Source organism: Lagopus muta, chromosome 1 (genome assembly GCF_023343835.1).
Source record: "Lagopus muta isolate bLagMut1 chromosome 1, bLagMut1 primary, whole genome shotgun sequence".
NCBI classification, from domain to species: Eukaryota; Metazoa; Chordata; class Aves; order Galliformes; family Phasianidae; genus Lagopus; species Lagopus muta.
Window position 1 is genome coordinate 79,274,396 of NC_064433.1, and position 25,725 is coordinate 79,300,120.

The window sequence follows — 25,725 nt, forward strand, 5'->3', positions numbered from 1 at the left end:
GAACAGTTCTGCATTAAAGAAAACATCAGGCCTCAGGCCTGATGCTTCCTTTCTTAGATATCTCAGTATCACTTAGATATATCAGTATCACTGTGGAGATTTCAGAGTCCAGCATACAGGAACATGGAGATTTAGTGCCCTGAAATTTCCACTTAAATGGGGCAATGGTTGTTGTATGCTGTCTCCGTTAACAAGCCCCAGACATTATCTGGTCTGCTAACAGGTCTTAGTAGTAGCACCCATAACAGTGGAAAACACTAACATAGTTCACACCATGAGCTTCTACAGGAGGGCTCATGCTCAAAGCCAGCATTTGGTCATTTGTGTCCAGTGGTGAGACTCAATGGTTAAGTAAAGCAGGGCTGGATCTCTTGCATCAGTCCCAAAACAAAATGCCTGCTCCATAAATACCAGGTGCATTTTATTACACGGTAACACACAGAGGACAGGTCTTTAAATGGATCTATGGTCTTGCAGAGTAAAGCAAAGCCTTATCAGAAGCACACACCCCTCCCCCCAAACCCTCTCCCCCTCCTTATCATGTTCTCTACCAACTCCTTTCATGCTAAAATTAAAAAAATATATATCAGAAAGACAGTATGGATAAAGGGATGTTTTCCATTTTACACAACAAGGGCAGGAGGGCAGGTTAACTTGTATGGCTCACTATCTTTTGGATAAAAATCAAAGCATTTTACCCAGTCATTAGTGCCCAATCCCAAGGGGGCAGAGTTTCCAAGGTACCCCTTGGCTACTTAATATAAACACAAAACGTAAAAAGAAAAAAAAAAAAAAAATGGAGGCGGGGGAAGAAGTAGAGAGCTACAATATCTAGGCACACACGAGTGCCATGCTTTCTTCCCCCCACAGCAAGCAGGGGTGCAAGTAGCAGCACAAGCAGCAGCAGCATAAGTAGCAGCACAAGCAGCAGCAGTGCCTCTAGCAGCAGTGCCTCCAGCAGCACTGCCTCGCAGCTCCCTACATCCCGGCTCACCTGCGCAACCCCGGCTCACCTCCCAGGGGAGAGAGCACCCTGATCCTACAGAAGCACTCAAGTGTGAAAAACGGTATTTTAAAAAGCTTATTAAACAACTCCTCCTCCCAATGCCCCCCCTTTCTTTTTTAAGCTCGTGCTCTTACCCTCCTGATTCCCACCCGGACTTTAAGCTTACGCCCAGCCCACTACCTCAAGGCGGCTCCCCCCGGCCAAGGGGATTGGAACGGGCAGGGGGAAGGCAGCGGGGCCGCCTCCCAGCTCCTACCTGCCCAGGCTCGCTGCTGTAGGCGAAGGCGTAGAGCCGCTCCGAGCTGATGTTCACGGCTCCCCGGTAGACGCGGCCGAAGGCTCCGGGAGCGGGGCCGACCCCGGGGGCCGCTGCCGTTACCGCCCAGAGCAAAGCGCAGAGCAGCGCACCGGGGGCTGCGGCCGCCCCCCCGGCCATGGCCCCGCGTGTGCCGCCGCCCGGAGCGGGCTCCCGGTCCGCCTCTCCCCGGCGGTGCGGGCGTCCGGGTACTTTATTTGCGGTGAGAATCACTAGCGCGGCCACACGCACCGGCGAGGGGGAGGCGGGAGGCAGCGAGGCCCGGACGCGCCCCCGCCCCCCCACCGCCCGGGGGTGCCGAGCAACTTGCCCCGGGAAAGGACCCTCCGCCAACCGGCTGCCGGGAGGAGAGAAGGGAGGAGAAAGGGAGGGAAGGGAGGCAGGCGGCTGGCCCCTGGAGGAGGGTCTCCGTGTGCCCGGCCCCAAATTCTGAGCCGGCCCTCGCCGTCAGTTGTCAGGGAGCTTTTCACCTTTGGGACTTGTGCTGTGAGTTTAGGGCCACAAGGGTACGAGGGAACAGTGCCACGGCAGTGGAGCTGCGGGGCTTCAACACCCCCAGCCCACTATGTTCTCACCTTGTCCTCTGCCAGCTTGCTGGAGTGATGATGGGTGCTTGGAATATGTTTTGCACAGAGCCATCCCAGACTTCTCAGCTGGTAACAGCTCTAAAGGTGTGAAAGGCTGCAGAAAGATGTCATTCCGTTAGTTCAAGAATGCCTCGTTCCATTCTATGTTATTTAAGTAGTTCGTGAAACTGCTACAAAAATCACCTTGATAATCAACCTTTTCAGCCAGATGAGAGTGATACTGTTAGGCCAGGGGTCTCTCTCCCCCTGCTTTCCCCTCTTATATTCTGACTGAAAACGTGACACTGAGAAATGTGTCAGACCCCAAAGCGGAGGGATGGACTTTTAAGTCAAAGAGCATTACCAGAAAGCAACCTGAAAGCTTCTTCAGGCTGAAGGCAAATTCATAGAAGATGTGATTTTATAAAGCCAGCCTGCATTCTCTAGTTATGTTGTCTTTGGCCACAGAGGCTGTCCGAGCAATGGGGTTTCTTGACAAGAGTGAGTGATTTCCTGAGGGTCGCTCTTCAGAGGAAGAGGAGAATTTGTAAAGCTCAGCAGAACGGCTCAGCTTACATTATGCTGTTGTTTTGATCTTTGGGCATTCGTGCAGTTTCTGCCAAGAGCAAACAAATACAAAAATTGTCATTGATTTATTTTGGTCTTGAAGTGGGCTGCCATTAAGCCACCCTGCCTTCCGTCAGAGTTCTAAGAAATAGTGGCATGAAGGCAAGTCCCCCACACGAGAGATGTACAGAAAGATGGCCATTCTAATTCTAAGATATCATTCTAATTCTACCAAGAGTGCCTTTCGGCCTGCAATGTTGTGCTGTGCCGACCAGAACCTGTGCAGTGCCACAGACAAAAGCCTCAGAGAGCAGAAAGAGTTAAGGCAAAGCAAAAGCATGCCTCTGCCGATGCTCAGAGCAATGTGACAGGTGGTATGAGGCCAGTATTCTGAATACCAAGAGAGCATTGGCACCTACTGATAGTTTTGGGGTCATTTAGTGTTGTGTATATTTCAGATCAATAGATCAGTAGGGAATCAGTGTACTGTCTTCTATGTTGCACTGACCATATGATAAATAAGTGGTCTCTATAGAGTCGACACTTCCAGTGCAGAATTACAGATTTCTTCAATTACTTCCCATGAATGGATGTATGTTTTGATATCCTACAGAGGACTACACATTTATTCTTCTCCCTGGGGCTGCCCAGGGAAATGGTGGACTCACCATCACTGAAGGTGTTGAAGAAATATGTAGATGAGGTACTAAGTGACATGATTTATGGGGCATGGTGGGGATGGGTCTTTTCCAACCTTAATGATACTATGATTCTAAGTTTAAAGACAAGTCAATTCCATCATCCAACTCACTAATTAAAATAATCAATCTTAGCAGACAGATCAGATCTTTTAATTTGTTATATCTTCCTATTGTCTGGAAAATACCTGCAGTTACATTTTGGGAATTGCTGTTTAATCACGCACTCCTTTCGTGTTAATTCCAATTGGAACCTTACTTGCTTTTGTGACGATGGTGTTCAGTGCAATGACAAAAGCCTTACTAAAGTCCAAACGTTTCATCTGTTTCTTTCAGCACTTCCTAAGTCAGTTATCTCTGCAAAGCAATAAATTAGGTTACTCTGACATGATTTGTTCTGGACAAATGCGCACTGCCTGTTTCTCATCACTTTATTGTTATTTGGTTGCTCGCCTGCTGATTACTGAACAGGTTGTTTCATTATCTTTCCAGATAACATGGAGCCTGGCTGATTTATATTTCTTCCCTCAGCCCTGTTGCTAAAGTAGCCTATTTGCCCTTTTCATGTCCACCTAGATCTTGCTCTTGAATGACAGCATGTGTTTTGGAAGAAATAATGTGTACATATAGAGACAAGAGGCTGATCCAGACAGATCATGGCGTAGGATTGGTGGGAGAGTTCTTACATGTGCCACAGCACACTAGCATCAGAGGACAGGGTGGCCTGAAGATGATAGCTGGGCTCAATATAATGAGTCCAGATTGCCTGGCAAACCATGGCAACGAGGCAGGTCTTTGGTCAGGCCAGGAACTCCATCACGGCTGTCACACAGCTGTAGCTGGAGGACACGCAGTGCCCAGCACCAGAGCCATGGTGTAAGTACAGCACCCATGGGAAGGCAGAGGCCAGCCCTCTCTGAAGCCTTCCTGCAGCACTGCCTCCAGGGTCATTAGAGCAAAGCAGGGTAGCCCTAGGCTGCACTGTGTCTGCTTTGGCACCAAGCCTGGGGTGTCAGACCTACAGGAGAGGGCATGCTCTCAGGGTCATTTCCTCTGGAGGTGTGCTGGGCCACATATCTCCTCACATGACCCTTTCTCCCAACTTAGCAAAGACCAAAGAAGGAGGTACTACATTGAAGCAGAGGCTCACAAGAGAGTCATTGCTGGTTGGTGTGCTTTTTGTTTCTTTGTTTGTTTTGCTGTAGCAAAACAGCAAAAGTAGAAAGTCTCAATGCTTTGGGAGAAAACAACAAAACAAAACTGTAAGGAAGCAGTATTTCTCCTAGTAACCAGTGCTGCCAAACAGCCAGGATAGGGGAAAGATCTCAATTCCAAAAGAATTTTCCCAAACGACACCATTTTGGAAAGAGAAAGATTTTAAATATATAACCAACCAAACTGGTTGGAAACTTGAGGGTCTTAAATCACTGCTTTCTGTGTATGTAGTCTCTGTTTCATAAGCTCCATTATGAGCAAATAGATGTAGGTATTCAGCTGGCTTCTGCGGAGATAATGGATCATTTTCAGACACTGTTGTAAATGCAGTGTGAAGAAAAACAAGGAAGGGTAGACGGGCTTCTAGGACATCTGATAGAATATCATAGAATATCGCAAGTTGGATGGGATGTACAAAGATCTTTGAGTCCAAAGCACACTAGGAGCCCAGAGACCTGCTCTCCATTCTTATATAGGTGGCTGAATGAGGAGTGTCCCTGCAAGCTTACATGAGGTATTTAGCAGTTACACTTACATGTAATTAATAATAGCAGAGAGACTTAAGAGCTTTCAGAGTACACACTACGTTGATCTAATTGTGCTGTGATCTCTTTCTCTCTTTTCAATACTCCTTGTTCTTTTTAAGCCACACTAGGACAGAATTCCAGATGTGTCTTTAATTTACATTTTTGTGTTACAGATTTTCAAATAAACAAAGAGTAACCAACCCAATACATTGCCTTACACGTATGCCTAGGATTAGAGGTTTCTTTTACTACAGACTGAAGTCTGATATTCAGCCTCAGGTTGCATATGGAAATTGAATTTCAGGTGCAACCTCCTGCATAAAGAACACCCCGGGCACATTTGCAGCACTTCAGCAAAGGCAATCGCTGCTAGCATTTTGCTATCGCCCTTTTTCTCCCTTTGTAATTTCCCTCTTCTTCTTGTGTTGCATGTCAAGCAATTCCTTTCCTCAGCTCGTTCAACGCTGCCATCTGCATCTTCACAGCAGGATTGATGAAGCTGGAATTAGATCCATGAGGATTTGGCACCATCAGATCTTGGTGAAAGGAAATTTATTTTTAATTAAGGAAGGATTTTTGACTGAAAAGCTGATAAACCCTACATCTTCTCTTTCCACACGCAACAGACACAGTATTAAGCTCACACTGTAACACAGAATGTTAACTCCAAGCCTTCAAAATAATTTATGTCTCTACCTATGTGACCCAGTGAAGCAGATCACAGAATCACAAAATGCCTTAGGTTGGAAGGGACCTTAAAGATCCTCTTGTTCCAACCCCCTGCCGTGGCATATTTGTGGGGCAAGTCTAAAGGAAATGCTCTGCACTTGGTCATAAGGTAAATAAATGGGTGTTAACAGCCGGTTACTTTGTGGGAGTTGGACATTCCTTGGGTAGGGAGGTGCACGCTTCCTTGGTGGCACCGCTAGTGAGTTCTGTTTGTTAAAACACAACCCGCTGCCACTCCTTAACGTTACGTTTCCTTCATTTAAGAGCTTGTGTGAAGTTCTGCTCTTAATTGCTTCTTAATTATCTTAATTAAGATTTGAAATACATCTGGAAGCTTCCAAATCTCTCTGACAGGGGCACCACAAGTTGTCCTGGGGTGGTGTTTGCAGTGAAGAAAGATGATAATTGGCATAAATGAGCAGGATTGGCGTGAGAGAGGGAAGAAGTGGCTCAGCCGCTCGCTCAGGGGCATCTCCTCGTGCTACGAGGCGCCCGTCAGGGGCTTTCCTCATAGAAAACCCAGAGCATAGGGAGGCGGCGGCATGAGGCGCGGGTGAGCCAGGACGCGAAGAAGCGCGATCGGGGGTAACGAAGATGACTTTTCGGCGGAGGTCGCCGAGCGTCAAGGCGCCGCCCTAAGGGGAGCCGGCGGTGGCGCAAGGCGGGGCCAGCCGCCGCCACGTTCCACCCCTCGGGGCGCGGCGAACGGCTCCGTCCCTGTGGCAACGGAGAGAGGGTGCGCGCGCGCGGCCCGCTCGAGCCGCCGGCGGGGCGGCCATGTCGCTGCTGAGCGGGCCCCGACAGCGGCTCCGCGGCGCTGCCAGGAAGGGACCGAGGAAAGCGACGGCGGCCAAGCGGGATTGGGACGTAAGTGCTGTCTGCGACGGGAGCGGCCTGCTCGGTGCCGGGCAGGGCGGGCTCCGTGCGGGGCTAGGGGAGCCTTGTGTGGCGGCTCGTGGGCGCCGAGCCGCCCGATCCGGCCGTGAGCGGTTGGAGAGAAACCTGGGGGGGGCTCTGGGCGGGAGCGAGCCAGCCACCATCAGTGCTTGCACAGCCAGCTCCCCTCCTCGTTCCCCTTCCCTGCGGAGGCTAAGTTGTGTGGGGTGGTTTTCCCGTCCAACCTTTTTCACCGGCCTGGAGTGAGCAGGGCGAATTAAGAGTTCCTGAAAGTTTAGATATTGATGCGTACGGTTGTGTTATTTTTATCCTTTTTCTCCTCTTTAATTGCTTCTGTTGTCTTCTCTTGTTCCTTTGTGCAGAGTACTGTCCATGATTTGACGGTTCACCGTGCAACTCCTGAGGACATCGTAAGTGTAACGTCTGAGCTGGTTCTACAAGTGGTTGTTTTGATGGCCTCCAGGCAGCTACATTAGCAAGCACTTTCGTGTTTGTATTTAAACTATATACATATATCAGCGTTAGAAGAAGAGTGAGAATTTCACTGATGATTGACACGAGCATTAAATCGGGAAAATGCAACGGCTTTCTACATGGGAATGTTTGTGCATTTGTTGAGAAAACTCTTGATTTAGTGGTGGTGGGCAGATGGAAGCTGTGAGGCTTCCTCCATTCACCTTTGAAACTACTTTAAACATGGCTAGTATTGGTGGCATTTGACACTTGAGGATGTTTATGAGTTTTTTGTTTGTACTACCATGAAATAAAACAACCACCATGTTGTAAAATCAAGATAGAAGAGTTGTCATCATGGTCTTACTGGTTTTTCTTTTACATTGTGCTTTCATTTTAAACTAGTTTCTTTCATGTTTACATAGCTGCGTCGCCATGAAATACACAAATCAAAAAACAAAGCACTGGCACATCTGGAACTGCAAGAGAAGGCACTGAGAAGAAAATGGAAGAAGCAAAAACAGTTGGCCCCTGATTCGTTGGAGAAAAGGAAATTGGCCCTGATGCATGAGGTAAGAGCAAAATCTGTGCTTTCAGCCTGCTGCAAATGATTTGCAGTAGTAGTAGAAAACTGCTTTTGCACATCAGTGAAAATCAGTTCCTCTCTTTGTATAGTTGGCCTTCATGTGTGCATACTTTCTTTCTCCTCTACATGCGGTAGCTTGACATAGACTGTGTAACATCTTACCTGTACAGTTAGAGTATCTGTATGGACTGTCTACACCCTCTGTAACCTGCAGGTCTCTTTGCATCTGCACAGGAACTGTTTGCAGAGTTAAACTCTGTGCTGTGAAAAGGGTGCGCATTCTTTGTGTCCTCAGTTCTATCTTGCCTCCTTTTCTCCCTACCTAGTATTTTTCTTTGTTTGATGAACACATGAACATTTATAGTTTTGAGAAGGACATCCTTGTCTGCCATTCCTTATTGACACAGGGGAAATGCAGGGGACCAAAAGGTGAAAGGCAAGAAGTGGAGAAGGAAGAGCTTGTCTGGAAGGAAAGATGATGAAACAAAGGTTGAGTTGGCTGGCAGACAGATCTGTCAACTGAGAGTATAAATGTTTGTTTACTAGGCAGTCTGAATTATTCTCACTGAAAATACTGTTTAAATTGCTTTTGAACTTTCTACAATAGCAGCAAAACTAAGTTTAGCTTGCAGAGAAAGAGGCTTTCAGTGGCTGACAATAGATTTCTGTGTTAAATACCATCTTTCTGTTTCACACAGCAGGATACTACTTGCCAAATGTCATGAAAACTAATCTCAAAATATAATAGCTTTGAAACTTCATCAGCACTTGGACAAACCCAAAGTTGGTCTTGTTCATTATCGTTCAGTGTCAACAGTGTTCTGGCAGATAAAGCAATGATGTACTAATTCAGCAGTCCTGCATATGCACAGTAGGTTAACCGTCAAAGACTTCTATTTCTCATCTTGTTTTTGTACATTTTCAGAAATCTTGCTGTGAACTTTGAGAACACTGAAGCATAGACAAAAACAAATGAAAGTATTAGGTTTTAAAAATCACCTACTAGATTGATATTTAATACCTTTTTTGTCTCCAACCACAACAAAATTTATGTTAGGGGTATTTGTAACCAAGAATCACTTTGATTTAAACATTTGTTATTTTCATGCTTTTATACCAAATCCATTTGAAGGCAGTATTCCAGAAAAAAAACCATAGGCTTTTATACATAATTCCCTGGTGCAAGCTAGATCCAAGAAAAATTCCTTCTAGAGAAATTTATACCAAATACAGGTAGGACCACAAGCTCTTAAGTGTGTTTGGACTACTTAATATACGACTTGGTTGTTTCACACATTTGGAATAGCCTTCTGTATTTCTTGCCATTTGTAATGATATTGCACTAATTTTAATTCCTCCTGAGCAGATTTCTCCCTTGTATTTAAAAGAATACTTACTTTTAATCAACATATTCTATGTCTACTTTTGAATCTGAGAAAAAACTGCTCTAGATAGGAAGACATAAGATGATTCCAGGCAAAATGAAACACATGCTGCTGTTGCTTCTTGATGTACTGGCATCTTCTTGAATGTAAATTATGAATATGGAGAAGAGTCACTATTTTCCTGTATCCCCAAGTTAAATTCTGTTAGTCACTGGTCCTGTTGTTCAGAGTAATTGAAGAACTTCTTCAATCTGCATTTTCCAGTACAGCATAAGCACTGTGGGTTATCTCCTTGCTTCTGTTATTCAATGATTTTTGTTTACTGTTGCAAGATCTCAAGCCCCTTTAATCTTAATCAACTGGAGGCAAAATTTAGGAAGATGCTGCCTGTAGCATATCTTTTCTTGTATCTATATGTTGAAGAGAGAGTAAAAATTACCAAATGGATGAGCTTAACTTTCAGCTTTTGAGGGAGGGACTTGCTAAAATTCTGAAGGAAAACTTATATGACTTTCATTTCAATTACTGAATTGTGAGTGGTCCTGCAGCCTGTTTCTAAAATAATGTCAGTGCATTACACTGAAGGGTACATAGTGAATGTATTAGTGTAGTTGAGAAGGTTAGGATTAGTCCTGTTTAATTATCTTCAGTAACATTCTGAATTTTAATGAAATTTGTGAGTGCTATTAAAGTGGGAGAAGGTACAGCACCCAGTGAGTGTGTTGAGGGAGTGTAAATGGGCCTGGATCTGCTGATCGCAAACAAATGTAAGCTAATTTACCTTAGGAACCATGGTCTAAATAAATGTTCTTAAATGTTGAGCAGAAGAGCAAAGCTTTGGAACCTAATAATGCTGAGCTAGTAGGGAGCACGAAAACAAATTAGTCAAGATCAGTTTTGTTGGAGTAAGTGTGTCACTGTAGTTTTCATTGCTTTGGGCAAAGGAGTCATGTTTTGGAATAGGTAAGCATTCTTTTCCTGTTTGGCCTTGCATGACATTATCTAAAAACATGCTTGATTTTAACATTAGATGGCTAAATGCAAAGTTAGTATCGAGGGTAAAAAGTAAATGGTGATTTGGGGATTGAAATATATGATTACAAGAGGTGAATGTTCTTTGGTTTGCTAAATTGATGATGAGGAAGAGTGGTACGTTGCAGTGTAATTCAGTCTCAAAAGACTAGACAAATGTGTAAATGAGCCTTGCAGACATCCAGGTCAGTGCAGAAGGAGGGCAGGAGATGCACAGCGTGTGGAGCACAAGTTACATGCAGCCTGAGGAGAGGCCTGTGGTAGAGCAGGCTGTATCCCCTGCTGCCCATTGGGTGCTACATCAGGCAGATCTCCATGTGCAGCTGATGGAGGAGCCCATGGTATAGCAAGTGGATGTGGCCTGAGGGAGGCTGAGGCCATAGTGAGCCCCTGTAGGAGCAGGCACCAGGCCAGAGCTGCTGCCCATGAAGAGGTGCCCACAGTGGAGCAGGAGGTCTGGGTTTGCTGCCACCTGTAGAGACATGTATGGAGCGGTTCCTGAAGGGATGGCCCTGTGGTATGGAGCTGTGCTGGAGCAGTGCTTGAAGAGCTACAGCTTGAGGGAAGGCCACGCAGGATCAGTTTGGGAAGGATGGTGTCCTCTGGAAAGGACCTTGAGTGGAATAGGAGGACGCTGGAATGTGAAGATGAAAGAGCAGCAGATATGAGTGATGCTATGGACTGACACAACCCACACTCACCATCTGCTTTGGCTGCTCAGGGAGAAGAAATTGAAGAAGGTGGATGAGGGGAAGGTGTTTTTTCTTTGCTTTTAGTTCTCACTGCTCTCCATTTCTAGCTTAATGAATGAAACTACTAATTGGTGAGTTTAGAATTGTGTTCTGCCCACAGGAGACATTTTTCCATCAACTTCTGTTCAGTTAGCAGTAGCTGAACGTCCTTTTAAACTCAAAAAACTTCCCTCCCTAGGAGGCAGCTTTCATGGTTGCGGTAATGGACTTCAGATAGTGGGAGAGGGAGATACCTTGAATATAGAAGCTGTATCTTTGAGAAATGTGTGGACATGGCCAAAGCATTTTGTATTGCCAGATGCAGCCACCTGTATTTATGTCTGCTGAAGTTTGTATGAAGGTATGAGGCTTAATTTGAGGCAGGATTTCCAGTAATCAAGACTGAATGAAACAGTCTGAAATCATTTGGATCTAATCAACTAGTTCAGTTCTTGGTTGTCTGTCAGATGAGTCAGTGTTGACACTTCTGGAGAGATAACAGTTTAACTTTTCAGAAAAATGAGGTGAATTCTAGTCATTTGGAACAGATTACAGTCTTCTTATCTCTCTTAATTAGGACCTAGCCACACAGTATCTACTTTGTAAACACTACCACCTTAGCTGTTCTTTTGCTAGCTGTTTTGAAGAGCAGTACTCAGAAACAAAGGAAAAATCATTCTGCACAGTGTGAAATATTTCCTTGTATGCTATACTTTCAGATTCTCTCTGATCAATATGATTTGCAAGATGTACTGAAACGGTCTGATCAGGTTATGGCTGTGGTAAAAGACTTGTTTGGGAATGCCCCTCGCATGCGAACAGGTAAACTATCTCATTTGTACGTGACAGTGCATTGAGACTAACTTCTTGCTTCTCATAATCTTGAGTTACAAAGTATTCTTTGTAACTGTTTTTGCCTGATGTGATATGACTGATCCTGTTTATGTTGGATGAAACACAAATAAGGATAATATCTAATGTGGCAGGAGAGAGTGAACTGTGGCTGGTTGTTCCACTGTACCACTCCATAGTGGAATTTCTGATCACTTATTCTAAAATACCTGATGCTGATTTCTGCAACCAAGTTACCAACCAATACAGAGTACCAGTTTTTGCCACAGTAGTAGTTCTGATTCTTGTTGCTACCCAGTTTGCCTCGTTGTTCTTAGGTATTGTTGAAGATATATCAGCAACATGTGAATAAATCTTCTTCATTTCTTATCCTGGTTTATGAATCCTTACACTTCTGAAAAGGATTGGCCATTTGCATGTGAGATGTTAAGCTTATCTTTTGTCTTCAGGCTGCATTTCTCTTTTGCATTTAATGACTATTCCGAATGACGTGCTTTTTCTGCACTAGTTTATTTACACAGCTGAGAAGTACAGGAGCCTGATGGTGGTGGAGCAGCCTAGGTTGTTGAATGTATTGAGATAATTCTACAGTCTTTGTCAGTTATTCTGAACAACACCCATCATTGTGACCACTTCTGTGCAAAATGCAGGAATTTACGTTTTGGTACTTAGTCCTATCATGTACTGACTCAGCCCTTTCTGTTCTTCCCTGTTTTGTCTGATTCCTCTAGGTTTCCCTAATGTAACAATGGCTCCTAACTGTGACTTAGAATCATCTCAGGGACCCATCGTACAAAAATGGGAACCTCCCACTCAGCTTTCCATCCTTAGTGAATCTGTCATGGATTCCCAGGTAATTAATTTATACGTATGGTTCCATGTTTCTTGTTTGCACAAAATAGGGATATTCAAAGGTAAGTGTTTCTAAAGCAGACCTAAACATTTCTTCTGTGTACTGTATACAGTGCTAATAACAAGCAGAGAAAACTGCATTAAATTGACATGAATTTGTTTTGAGAGTCTGGGAATCATTAACTTTTTTATTTCTTAACCTTTGAGTAGAAGAAACTTTCTAAGTCTCACAATAGCAAGCTCTCCCTTTTAAATTCTGGAATTTCCAGTATGAGAGTGAAGTAAGTGCAGGCTTAAAAAAAATCCAACAGCCCAACTCTGGTGTCACTTAGACCTAATTGCTATCCATTCAAATATGCCTATGACTTTTTGTACTTGTGTCTACATATATGGATGTGTAGCCAACTGGGCTGCAATTTATATCTGATCACGCGCATGTTTATGTATCCCAGGTAATTCCAAATTCCAAAACCTTGATCAGTCCTATAGGTTTTATTTTTAATACCTCACGTTATTGTGCAATTATTTAGTTTGTGTAAAAGCTTAATGCTTGTTTAAACTTATTCAGAATTTTATTTAGAGTGCCTCAAGTGTTCTCATAGCATGACTTATAGCAGGAATGCATACTTTGGTTTGAGAAGTGTAATGTGACACTACTGAAAAATAGCTCAATCTGATGAATAACAAAAGGGCTGTGGAACTAAAAGTGCTGGTGTCATATTTTCATGTTTCCCTATTCCTGTATTTTATTATCTTGCACAAATGTCTGCGTTCTGAATTGTAGCAGTGCTCATGTAGTCAGATAATTTCAGTGTGTGGAGGTATTGTTTTGTTTTGCTTTGCTTTTATAATGAAAAAATAACTGTAGCATCACTGAGTTGTATCACTGGATGCATGCAGTGGGACAGGCATAGATGTTTAGAAGAAAATAGTACTGATAGATGTCTGCCTGAGTGTCTCTGAGATTTTCTTTTCATTATATTCCTATGAAAATCCCAGTTAAATGCTATCTGGTGAGGCACACCCAGAAGGGCAGAAACCTGGTAGTTTGAGGAACACTAATTCCAAATTTGATTTGCTTTATGTGAATATGGTATGTGGGACTGTGTTTGTTGTTTGTGTTTTACACGTAGAATATAGACATATAAATATGCAGATCTCATGATAAGGTTGTTTAGTTTGTAATATCAAGTGACTGAAATTTTAGAAATACATAGCCTTTTATATATATATATATTTTATTATATATAATTTTTTTTTTTATTATATATAATTTTTTTTCCATCTTACTTCTACTATTGAGCAAGGACTTGCTGGACAAACTGAGGGATAAAAACAGAAAGTATAGGCAACGGAAGCAAGGATGGGTGACCTGTGAAGAATATGGGGTTGCTGTCCAGTTGTGCAGAGATGAGATCAGGAAAGCCAAGGTGCAGATGTAATTAAACATTGTGAGATATGTAAAATAACAAGAGTTTCTTTAGATGCATTAGTCAGAAGAGACAGGCAAAGGAGACTGTACCCTCTCTGGTAAATGAGAAGGAAGAACTGGCTTCAGTTGATGTGGAAGAGGCTGAGGTGAGGTAAAGATGAGTTCTTTACTTCGATCTTTGCTGCCAGTCAAGCTTTCAATGCCTGTCATGTTCCTGAACCTCCAGAGGGGTTTAGGTGTGTCACGGAGTTGTCTAGATCAATCTATGCCCGTGACAGGAGGCAGCAGGCCCGTGGGTTCCTCAGCCCAAAAATGGGAAGGGAAAAGGGAAGGTTAGGGAGATCGGAGCTGTGCCCAAAAACAGAACAGCAGCAATGATCTAAGGAGGAAACCCAATTTTACTGAACATATCAGAATGCAAGATAACACAGTACAATGCAATATAATTGGAATTGAGGCTAATAAATAAAATAAGAGAGAGAGTGTCAGAAACTGAAAGCCTTACTTTGAACTGAAGGTGCACAGCTTGGGAGCACACCCACACACTGCCAGGCAGTGAACGAGAGTAATAGATCCCATGACTTACCTTCCTCTCTGAATGTGAAGTCCTCTGAGATAAGTAGTTCTTCTCTTTTGAGAACCAGGAATCTGAAAGGTTGTCAGTTCATGGAACTGGAGTATTAACTCTTTAATTCCCCATGCTTTACATGATGTTATGATGTGGAATACCAATAACAAAATTATAAAACCATGACAAGGGGAGTGAAATCCCTCCTGTGTTAAGAACAGAGCAAGTCTGAGATTCCCTATTGAGGCTGAATGTATGACTGTGTCAGCAGCAAGGGAAGAGCTACTGTCTGGAATTCAGTAAGGCCTTTGACATGGTTCCCCATAGCATCCTTCTTTCTGAATTGGGAAAGTATGGATTTGATGGGTGGACTGGTTGGTAGACAAATAGTTGTAAGATCGTACCCAGAGAGAAGTGGTCAACAGCACAATGGAAATACAGGCCATTAAGTCTCATATGTGTGTATAGAAAGATATTGGAACAGATCCTCCTCGAAGAGAAGATAAGGCACATGTGAGATCAGCAGGTGGTCTGAGCCAGACAGCATGACTTCACCAAGGGCAGATTGGACTGATCAACCTCGTGGCCTTCAGTGAAGGACTGACAGCATCAGTGGACAGAAGAAGAGCAAATGAGGTAATCCACCTGGACTTCTGCAAGGCCTTTGACATAGTCCCACACTACATCCTTATCTCCATATTGGAGAGATACGGATTTGAAGGGCAGACTATCCAGTGGATAAGGAGTTGGCTGGCTGGTTGCAGCCAGAGGGTTGTAGTCAATGGCCCTACATCCAGGTGGAGAACGGTCATAAGTGCGGTGCCCCAGGAGTCCATCTTGGGACTGGTACTCTTCAACATCTTTATCAACAACACAGACAGTAGGATTGAATGCACCCTCAGCAAGCTTGCTGATGACACCAAGCGAAGTAGCGTAGTTGATGCTGCAGCCGGCAGAGATGCCGCCCTGTGAAACCTGCACGGGCTAGAGAAGTGGGCCGACATCAACCCAGTGAGGTTCAACAAGGCAAGAGCAATGTGTTGCACCTGGTTTGTTACAGTCCCAGATTAGGTTTACTCACTGGGAGAATTCATTAAAAGCAGCCCTGTGGAGAAGAGCCTGGGGATCCGGGTAGATTAAAAGCTTAACGTGAGCTAGGAACGTGCTCTCGCAGCCCAGAAGGCCAAATGCATCCAGGGCTACAAAAAGAGGATTGGACAGCAGGGAGGGGAGGTGACTGTTCACATCCGTTCTGCCCTCAGGAGGACCCAGCCCAAGAAGGATGCAGACTTTCTGGAGCAGGTCCAAAAGGAGGGCCACAAAGACGATCGGAGGACTAGAGAACGTCTCCTAGGAAGACAGGTTGGGGGAGATGGGTTTGTTTAGGCTGGGGAAGAGAAAGCTCCAAGGAGAGCTCTTGGCATCCTTTCACTGCCTGGAGGGAGCTTATAAAAAGGGATATCCAAGCCACAAGCCATGAATTTCTCCAGGAAAAAGGAGCAGCCCGTAGTCGGCAGGATTCGAACCTGCGCGGGCAGAACCCAATGGATTTCTAGTCCATCGCCTTAACCACTCGGCCACGACTACTGCATGTCATGGGTGTGCACCGTCTGCCTCGAGGAACGCTATGAAATTGAGAGCAATTTGTGGATTGAGCGACTGGATGACACCGTGGTCAACCTCACCTAGCGGGAGGCACCCTGGCCCATAGCCACAGGGTTGGAGCGAGGTGGTATCTAAGGTCATTTCTGCTATGAAGGAGAGCATTGGGATTTAGCTAATGTACTCTGCTGCATCTGTTGAGGGTGCAAGAACTGCCTTAATCTTTTTCACAGTTTCTCAAAGGCCCTCTGAATCCATGAGTCACTCCTGCATCTCGGATAGCTTTGGGTTAGAGATAATTTTTTTTTTAAATTAAAAATTCCACACAGCTTGCAGGTATTGTCTTTGTGGGATTGCATTCATCTGCAGCTCTGCATTGCTGTTGTCAGCACTGCATCTGATATCTAACTTCTTCCTAGAGACCATTTGAAGTTACTATGAGGTCTGTGTTATTTCTTTGTCTCAAAAAAGGCTCTTAATGAGGGGGGAGAAGAGGAGGCATTATCCATATGCCAATCAGAAAATGGACAGCACGAGTCTCTGAATTTCAAATCCAGAATCAATTGTGACAGGTCAGTGCATGTATGTCCATTTAAGTTTTCACCCTTTTAATACCAGAAGTTAGTGTTAAATAGGCTGAGTTATAAAGGTGTTAGAAGATGTTGTATGAGAATAGTTAACTCAGTTTTGTGTGGTTTGTTTCCTGTTTGCGTGATTTTTGTTTTTGTTCCCCCCACACTACTTTATTGACCTCAGAATTCTAAGGAAGCCTTTGTGCTAATCTTAAACCTGTGAATGAGCTTGAATGGAGAGCTCCCCTGAGTACTTACGGAGAAAAAACTTTTTGTAGATTGCAGAAGTAATCTCAAGTCATGCTACTATATCGTGATTAGTTGTTATGCTTGTTTTGAATATAGGCTACTTCGTATATTGAGAGAAGAAAATTCCTCAGCAAATTCTGAGTTGTGGGCTGAAAGAGATTTGAGAAAAACTACTGTATCACAGGAAATACCTTTGACTCCAACAATTCCATCTTCATCATTGGAACATTCAGGTTGGATTTGCTTAATCACAGCCTCTCAAGGGTTGTTAAGCTGTTTACAGGACCCTGTCTCAAGTTTCTTATCTGGGTTGAGATGAGAAATAGAGTTGTGTTAATTTGGCTTAGATGAATTTTCACACTAAGAAGCCTAATTTTCTAGTATTTATAATGTCTTTATAACGTAGCACTATTGAGAACATAACTGAAATTTTATGTGTGTTTTTTTGCTTTGTATTTAAATCAGCCCTCAATGCTTCCAGTGTAGTCAAGAGAATCCATTCAAGACATCAGAATCAAGATGAAGAAGAGACCGTAGACTCTGCTTATACTGTGAGACAAGTGCTGAACCCAAACTCAAGCAAAGAAAAGCAAATTTCAGCAAAAAGTTTAGTACTTTCAAAAACAGCATTCTTCCTTTGACCAAGGTCCTTACTGTCATGGGAAAATGTGTCTTGAAAGGGGATCTTTGGAGGTCATGTACTCATGCTCCCTGCTCAGAGGAGAGCTAACTCCAAAGGTTCCGGGGGGGCTCAACTACCGAGGTTTTGAGAATTTGTAAAGGTTGACATTCTGCAACCCTTATGTAGTATATGCCAGTGACAAAGCAAAGTCCATAGGAAGGAGGAAACCATAAATACAATTCTGTGATGCAACCTGTTTTCTTGCTGGACGTAGAGTTCTCTCCTTTGTGGTGCTTTTCTATTTCTTTTACAACTTTCTGTTCTATGCTGCACAGATATATTACAAATTTTCATCTCCTTATTCTGCACATCATTTATACCTGTTGCCAATCCCTATATACAACTATTAACATGAAAAGATTGTTGTAAAAGTTAGTAAATACAAGACCTGAAAGCAGCTGATGGTTTTTCACTGGATGATCACTAGCAAACTGTTTCTGTGCTTCTAATTTGAAAGAAGAAAAGCAAAAATAGATGTCTAAGATAAATGCACCAGTGAAACTTGAGTGGAATCAACGTGGTGGCGTAAAGTGTATTTTTGGATTATTGAAAATAATTGGAATGTCTGGGGGCATTCTTTGATGGTCCATTACAGCTCAGTGCAGAAGAGGACCTCTCCTTAGATATATTTCAGTAAACAATATAATTTCATTCTTACTTGCAAAGCTTTCTATACAAATTGAAATTTCAATGACTTTTTTTTTTCCCTAGTGAAAAGGAAACAAACTGCACAGAACTCTACAAGGCAGAGGAGAGATGATTCTCCTGCTTATTCAATCCCCATGGACCTTCAGAGGGACAGTAAATCCAGCCTAGATGTTCTCAGCTGCATGATACACGAAGTGGAGCATGAATTAGAGGAATATGAGCGATGTACAGGCCGTGAGGTTAGAAAACTGCAGAAAAGTGAAGGCATCACCGGATTTACCTCGTCACTGGTGAATGCTCTCTGTCGTTTGATGCGCTACCTCAAAGAGGTGAGAAGACTTTGAGTTCCTTCCATATAATGAATGTAGAAGGATATAAAATTACTGTAGAGTAATCAACATTGATCTTCCCTGGCTCCTAGTTATTTTACTTTGAAGTCTAATTATTATTACTTACTTGAATTGTATGCAACTAGCAGGTAAAGCTCAGCTTGTTAGAAACAGGAATCCCTAATGAAAAGGGAGGAGATGACTACAATGAAAGACTCCTGGTGACTATTCACAAAAAATATTAATGGGAAGATTTTTGAATTTAATTTTTTACATATGTTCAGAATTGTAGCAGGATAATAACACTACAGCTTTGTTGACAAATTTATTTTCTTCTTTCACTCTCAAAATGATACGATTGGGTCTACAAAAGTGTACCCAAATCCAATTTTTTTTTTTTTTCTTTGAGAGATTCCTTGGCTTTCTTCTTCCATTTATACCAACAACTTCATCTTAAGCAAGAACAATGTGTAGTGCTGACAACAGCAATGCAGAGCTGCAGATGAACGCAATCCCACAAAGACAATACCTGCAAGCTGTGTGGAATTTTTCATTAAAAAAAAAATTATCTATAACCCAAAGCTATTCAAGATGCAGGAGTGACTCATGGATTCAGAGGGCCTTTGAGAAACTGTGAAAAAGATTAAGGCAGTTCTTGCACCTTCAACAGATGCAGCAGAATACATTAGCTAAATCCCGACGCTCTCCTTCATAGCAGAAATGACCTTAGATACCACCTCGCTCCAACCCTGTGGCTATGGGCCAGGGTGCCTCCCGCTAGGTGAGGTTGACCACGGTGTCATCCAGTCGCTCAATCCACAAATTGCTCTCAATTTCATAGCGTTCCTCGAGGCAGACGGTGCACACCCATGACATGCAGTAGTCGTGGCCGAGTGGTTAAGGCGATGGACTAGAAATCCATTGGGTTCTGCCCGCGCAGGTTCGAATCCTGCCGACTACGGGCTGCTCCTTTTTCCTGGAGAAATTCATGGCTTGTGGCTTGGATATCCATTTTTATAAGCTCCCTCCAGGCAGTGAAAGGATGCCAAGAGCTCTCCTTGAAGCTTTCTCTTCCCCAGCCTAAACAAACCCATCTCCCCCAACCTGTCTTCCTAGGAGACGTTCTCTAGTCCTCCGATCGTCTTTGTGGCCCTCCTTTTGGACCTGCTCCAGAAAGTCTGCATCCTTCTTGGGCTGGGTCCTCCTGAGGGCAGAACAGAGGTGAACAGTCACCTCCCCTCCCTGCTGTCCGATCCTCTTTTTGTAGTCCTGGATGCATTTGGCCTTCTGGGCTGCGAGAGCACGTTCCTAGCTCACGTTAAGCTTTTAATCTACCTGGATCCCCAGGCTCTTCTCCACAGGGCTGCTTTTAATGAGTTCTCCCAGTGCGTAAACCTAATCTGGGACTGTAACAAACCAGGTGCAACACATTGCTCTTGCCTTGTTGAACCTCACTGGGTTGATGTCGGCCCACTTCTCTAGCCTGTGCAGGTTTCACAGGGCGGCATCTCTGCTGGCTGCAGCATCAACTACGCTACTTCGCTTGGTGTCATCAGCAAGCTTGCTGAGGGTGCATTCAATCCTACTGTCCGTGTTGTTGATAAAGATGTTGAAGAGTACCAGTCCCGAGATGGACTCCTGGGGCACAGCACTTATGACCGTTCTCCTCCTGGATGTAGGGCCATTGACTACAACCCTCTGGCTGCAACCAGCCAGCCAACTCCTTATCCACTGGATAGTCTGCCCTTCAAATCCGTATCTCTCCAATATGGAAATAAGGATGTAGTGTGGGACTATGTCAAAGGCCTTGCAGTAGTCCAGGTAGATGACATGGACCTGTCTCCTCTTCCTTGGTAATGCAGTCACTCCTTCATGGTAGGCCACGAGGTTTGATCAGATACCATCTGCCTTTAGTGAAGCTGTGCTGGCTACTTTGGGTCATCTCCTCTTTCTGCATGTACTTTAACATAGCTTACTGAAGGATCTGAGGTAAGGCTCACTAGATCTCTCCTCTTTGGCTGCCTTTTTCAGGTTGAATAGTCACTGGGAAAAAGTGAAAAGTGTTTTTGTATTAAATGTAGCTCATAACACTTGTTCTGTGTTAAAATTGCACTTTGGAAGCAGAGTATGAAATTTGTTGAGGTTTGTTTTTTGTTTTTTTTTTTGTGCAGTTACAGGGAAGGATCTTTTTATTCGGCCAGTGATGTGTTTTCTGTTTAGTAGGAAAGCATCAACTTAATAGTATCTAATTCATGTTATAATTATAATATAATTTTCATCCTTGTTCCTCGAGGCAGACGGTGCACACCCATGACGTGCAGTAGTCGTGGCCGAGTGGTTAAGGCGATGGACTAGAAATCCATTGGGTTCTGCCCGCGCAGGTTCGAATCCTGCCGACTACGGGCTGCTCCTTTTTCCTGGAGAAACTCATGGCTTGCGGCTTAGACAGGTGTGCAGTTCTCTGGGTAAAAAACTGCCTGGATGCCTGGGCCCGAGGAATTGTGGTGAATGGATTTATATCCAGTTGGAGGCTGGTCAGAGGTGGTGTCCCATAGGACTTGATACAAAGAGTGGCAAAACTGGTGAGTTGTCTAAAGAGGAAGTCTTTATGAGGAGCAGCTGAGGGAACTGGGGTTGTTTAGCCTTGGGAAAAGGAGACCTTGTTGTCCTCCTCATCTACCTCAAAGGAAGTTGTAGTGAGATGGGGTTTGTTTTCAGTTCCATGCAGTGAGTGAGAGGACAAGAGGTAATGGTTTCAGGTTGCATGGGGGAGGTTTAGGTTGGATGCTAGGAAAAATTTCTTCACTAAGAGGGTTGTGAAGCACCTGGACAGGCTGCTCAGTGAAATAGTTGAGTCCCCATCCTTAGAGAAGTCTAAAAGATGTGCTGACTAGGGATGTAGTGTAATAATACAGTTGACAGTACTAAGTTAGCACTGAGTTAAGTCATAGGTCTTTTCCAAACTAAATGATTCTATGATTCTGTTATCTTCACTGTCTATTCCTCTTCTCATGCAGCTTTAAATTATGTTTAGAGTTTGCAAATTCACTGGGAAGATGTATAGCTTCTCTGTACTTTTTATTTATTTATTTTTTAAACCCAGTGCCTGCAATGCTAGGAATAAAAGTGCTTGTGTGCACCATCTTGCCTCCACAGTAGTATTAGTAAATATCCAAGGTCAGCATTAGGTAGGTGGCAATATGTTTCAAGATAACAAATCAGTATTGGCTATTTAAGATGTCTCTGATTTCAGGTAAGCAACCAGTCTTCAAGACATACTGAAGCCTATCGGAAAATTCCCCTTTCTGAGGAGAAAAAGATTTCCCAGTTTTGCTGCAGAAAAGCCAAACACAGTTGATGATAAAACTTGTTGCTTGATTTATTCTCAAAATGATAATAAAAATTAGGAGGAAAACCTTGAATTAGTGAATCTTGCATGAAAATTGTATTAATGATTTTAAGATATCAACTACTAAAAGAAGAGGATAGTGAATATGAAAGAAGCTAGGGGAAAAGAAAAAAGCGCCTGCTGAAATGTTTGACTACAGATAGGAAATTCTTAAAGCAAAGCAGATAAACCTGACTTAAATCACAAGTCGTGGGTTGGAAGGAACCTCAAAGTCCATCCAGTTCAAACCCTGTGCCATGTGTGGGGTTGTCAGCCATTAGATAAGCGCCCAGGGCTCCATCCAAACTAGCCTTGAACAGCTTCAGAAATGGGACATCCACAACTTATTCAGCAGTGGTGAAACTTCACCTTGAGTACTGTACTCAGTTTTGGGCCCCTCATAGACATCAAGGCCATGGAGCATGCCCAGAGAAGGGCTGCAAAATGGGTGAGGACTGGATCACAAGTCTTACAATGAGCAGCATAGGGAACTGGGATTGTTTGGAGGAGAGGAGGCTCAAGAGACATTATAGCTCTGTAGAAGCACCTGGAAAGAGGTTGTGGCAAGGAGGTGGTCAGCCTCTTCTCCTGTTTAACTAGCGACAGAACTAGAGGGAATGGCCTCAGGTTGTGACAAGAGATTTAGGTTGGACTTTAGGAAAGATTTCCTCTAAAGAGTAGTTAGGCATTGGAATGGGCTGCCCAGGGAGGTGGCTGAGTCACCATCCATGGAGGTTTTCAAGAAACATTTAGATGGTGCTGTAAGGGACATGGTTTAGTGGGGAAATATTGGTGGTATGTGGGCAGTTGGACTGCATCATCTTGGAGGTCTTTTCCAACCTTGGTGATTTTGATTCTCTGGTCAGTCTGTTCCAATGCTTCACCCTCTGAGTAAAGAGTATCCTCCAAACCATCTAATCTAAATCTCTTTTTTTAATTTAAAACTATTCCCCCTTGTCCTATCACTACCTGCCCATGTAAAAAGTCCTCTTCCAGTTCCTCTTCAAACTGTATAACTGTTGGAAAAAAATGTTTTAAAATCTTTCTCAGGGTGTTTAATGATACAAAAAAAAAAAAAATTGAAATTCTATTTATTTGTTTATTTCCTGTAGGGACGTGCAGTAACTTACTCCTGTGCCACGTGGTATTCAATTTACATGCAAGAAATTACTTTGATTGAGACCTGTGTTGCAAGCAAACAGTAAATATTCAATTCGGGAGTGAGAAGCCACTATTTCCAGAAGATGGGCCTTGGCTGAGAAGAGCTTATGTTTTAAATGCAGCTCTTAACACTCATTCTTTGTTAAAGTTGCAATGCTTGAGCAGGGTAATAAATTTAGAGTTTGTGCAGTTACAGGGAAAGACATTTTTGGACTATAGAGGGAGAGATCCCAATTTGGTAGGAAAACATCAAGTTGCTAGCATCAAATTCATGCTGTACTTGCATTTATAACACTATTTAGTTTCTCTTTATGTTCCACAGAAGTTAGTTAATGCCAATCTTAGTTAATGCCAATAATTCTTTCAAAACTGCTTATGGATTTTAAATGTAGCAGCTAAGAAAGAAAGATAGGACATCTATAAAGTAATCATCCAATACATCTTAAAGGCCAAGGAATCTGAGTTTTTGTAGAGGCTACTGTGTTGTGAAAGACGTATCCTGACTCTGTGTTTCTAAATTTTACTAAGTACCTCTTTTTTAATCTGGTAGATGTGTTGTCATTTCTTCCTTCCAGGAGTTGATTGATGGCATGCATAAATCATCTTCAGCTTGTAAAAGTGTACTGTCCAAATTCATAAGTAGAAATGGGCAGCAGTTACTCAAGCTACAAAGTGCGCTTGATTGTCTTTGTTGTTCCTCGAGGCAGACGGTGCACACCCATGACATGCAGTAGTCGTGGCCGAGTGGTTAAGGCGATGGACTAGAAATCCATTGGGTTCTGCCCGCGCAGGTTCGAATCCTGCCGACTACGGGCTGCTCCTTTTTCCTGGAGAAACTCATGGCTTGTGGCCTAGACAGGTGTGCAGTTCTCTGGGTAAAAAACTGCCTGGATGCCTGGGCCCAAGGAATTGTGGTGAATGGATTTATATCCACTTGGAGGCTGGTCACGAGAGATGTGTCCAGGGATTCAATACCTGGAACAGTTCTTCTAAATATCTTCATTAAAGATCTGAACATGGGTTCCTAATTAAGTCTAAATGTCATCTGCTGTCCTGGCTGAACAAGGAGGTTTTGCTGATAGTCTGGGGGAAAAACGAGTTTACCATCTTTGGAAGAAAGGTCAGTCTACTCAGAAAGAGTATGAGGATGTTGCTGTGGTATGCATGGGGAAAATTAGAAAGGCCCAGCAAGAACTTAATCTGGCCATGATCGTTGAAGATAACAAAAAATATTTTTATGAATATATAAACAGCAAGAGGAGGACCAAGGAGAGTCTCCCACCTTTATTTGGTGCAGCAGGGAACATTATCACTGAAGACAAGGAAAAGGTTTATGTTCTCAGTGGTTTCTGCTGTCTTTCATAGTCAGGCTAGTAATCTTCAGAGTACTCAGCTTTCTGAGCTGGAAGACAGGGATGGGGAACTGAATAAGCTTTCCGTAATTCAGAAGGGGAAACAGTTTAGCAACGTGCTACTTGATCCGGACTGTCACAAATCCATAGGACCAGATAGGATCCATCTGAGGGTACTGAGGGAGCTGGTGGAAGTGATTGCTAAGCTGTTTTCATCATTTATGAGCAGTCCTGGTCAACTGGGGAGGTCCCAGATAGTGGGAGACTTGCAAATGTGATGCCCATCTACAGAAGGGGTCAGAAGGAGGATCAGGGCAACTGCAGTCCTGTCAGCTTGACCTCAGTATTCGGAAAGCTTGTGGAGAAGACCATCTTGACTGTGATCATGTGGCAAGCGCAGAACAACCAAGGGATCAGTTGTAGCCAGCATGAAAGGCAGGTCATACTTGACCAGCCTCATCTTTTATGACTAGATGACCTGCCTAGTGGATGAGGCTGTGGACATAGTCTACCTGGACTAAAGTAAAGCCTTTGACACTATCTCCCACAGCATCCTTCTGGAGGTGCTGGCAGCTCATGGCTAGAGCTGGACAAATGTATTCTTTGCTAGGTAAAAAACTGGCTGGATGTCTGGGCCCAGAGGGTGATGATGAATCGAGTTAAATCCAGCTGATGAGTGGTCACTAGTGGTATTCCTCAAAGGTCAGTGTTGGGGTCAGCCCTGTTTATTATTTTTATTGATGATGTGAACAAGAGGATTGAGTACACATGCAGAAGTTTGCAGATGACGTGAAGTTGGGAGCAAGTGTTGATCTTCCTGAGGGTAGAAAGGCTCTGCAGGGGGATCTGGATAGTCTGAATCGATGGGCTGAGGCTGATTGTATGACCTTTTAACAAGGTCAGTTACAGGGTCCTGTGTTTTGGTTAAAACAGCAGGCTGGCCCAGGCGTCATTACAGGCTTGGAGCAGAAAGCTGTGTAGGAGGAAAAGGATCTGTGTATGTTAGTTGACAGCAAGCTGAGTGTGAGCCAGCAGTGTGCCCAGTTGGCCAAGAAAGCCAGTGGGCATCCTGGCTGGTATTAGAAATAGTGTAGACAGCAGACCAGGGAGGTGATTGTCTCCCCTGTATTCAAGTGCACCTTGTATACTGCATTCAGTTCTGGGCCCCTCACTACCAGAAAGACATTGAGGCCCTGAGAGCATGTCCAGAGAAGGGCAGCTAAGTTAGTGGAAGGTCTGGAGCACAAGTCTGATGGGGGGTGGCTGAAGGAAGTGGGACTGAAGAAGAGGAGGCTGAGGGGATATCTTATTGCTCTCTACAATTCCCTGT

General features: G+C 43.7%; 2 protein-coding genes and 4 non-coding genes across 11 annotated transcripts in view; 4 read left to right on the forward strand and 2 right to left on the reverse strand.

The window, feature by feature from the left end:
• The window catches only part of SIDT1 (SID1 transmembrane family member 1), a 41,433-nt gene extending 39,745 nt beyond the window's left edge, over nt 1-1,688 (reverse strand). For both annotated transcript variants that reach the window (XM_048927545.1, XM_048927534.1), the window contains exon 1: nt 1,263-1,688. In XM_048927545.1, coding sequence (XP_048783502.1) covers nt 1,263-1,442 — 180 coding nt within the window. In that variant the 5' untranslated portion in view covers nt 1,443-1,688. The remainder of the gene's footprint in view (nt 1-1,262) is intronic.
• Nucleotides 1,689-6,313: 4,625 nt separating this feature from the next.
• Nucleotides 6,314-25,725, forward strand: part of SPICE1 (spindle and centriole associated protein 1) — a 30,770-nt gene continuing 11,358 nt past the window's right edge. For 3 of the 5 annotated variants that reach the window (XR_007373360.1, XM_048927567.1, XM_048927589.1), the window contains exons 1-9: nt 6,314-6,491; nt 6,884-6,931; nt 7,400-7,546; nt 11,428-11,530; nt 12,292-12,413; nt 16,486-16,586; nt 16,932-17,068; nt 17,301-17,441; nt 18,229-18,494. Coding sequence is in view for 4 of the 5 variants with exons in the window: in XM_048927567.1 (XP_048783524.1) it covers nt 6,402-6,491; nt 6,884-6,931; nt 7,400-7,546; nt 11,428-11,530; nt 12,292-12,413; nt 16,486-16,586; nt 16,932-17,068; nt 17,301-17,441; nt 18,229-18,494 (1,155 nt within the window). In the remaining variant the exon portion in view is untranslated. The remainder of the gene's footprint in view (nt 6,492-6,883; nt 6,932-7,399; nt 7,547-11,427; nt 11,531-12,291; nt 12,414-16,485; nt 16,587-16,931; nt 17,069-17,300; nt 17,442-18,228; nt 18,495-25,725) is intronic. The other 2 variants (XM_048927558.1, XM_048927579.1) reach the window with 1 other exon arrangement.
• TRNAS-AGA (transfer RNA serine (anticodon AGA)) lies at nt 15,918-15,999 on the reverse strand. Its single transcript has one exon. It is a non-coding gene; the product is annotated as a tRNA-Ser (tRNA).
• TRNAS-AGA (transfer RNA serine (anticodon AGA)) lies at nt 19,374-19,455 on the forward strand. The gene has a single exon. It is a non-coding gene; the product is annotated as a tRNA-Ser (tRNA).
• Nucleotides 20,815-20,896, forward strand: TRNAS-AGA (transfer RNA serine (anticodon AGA)). The gene has a single exon. It is a non-coding gene; the product is annotated as a tRNA-Ser (tRNA).
• Nucleotides 23,774-23,855, forward strand: TRNAS-AGA (transfer RNA serine (anticodon AGA)). Its single transcript has one exon. It is a non-coding gene; the product is annotated as a tRNA-Ser (tRNA).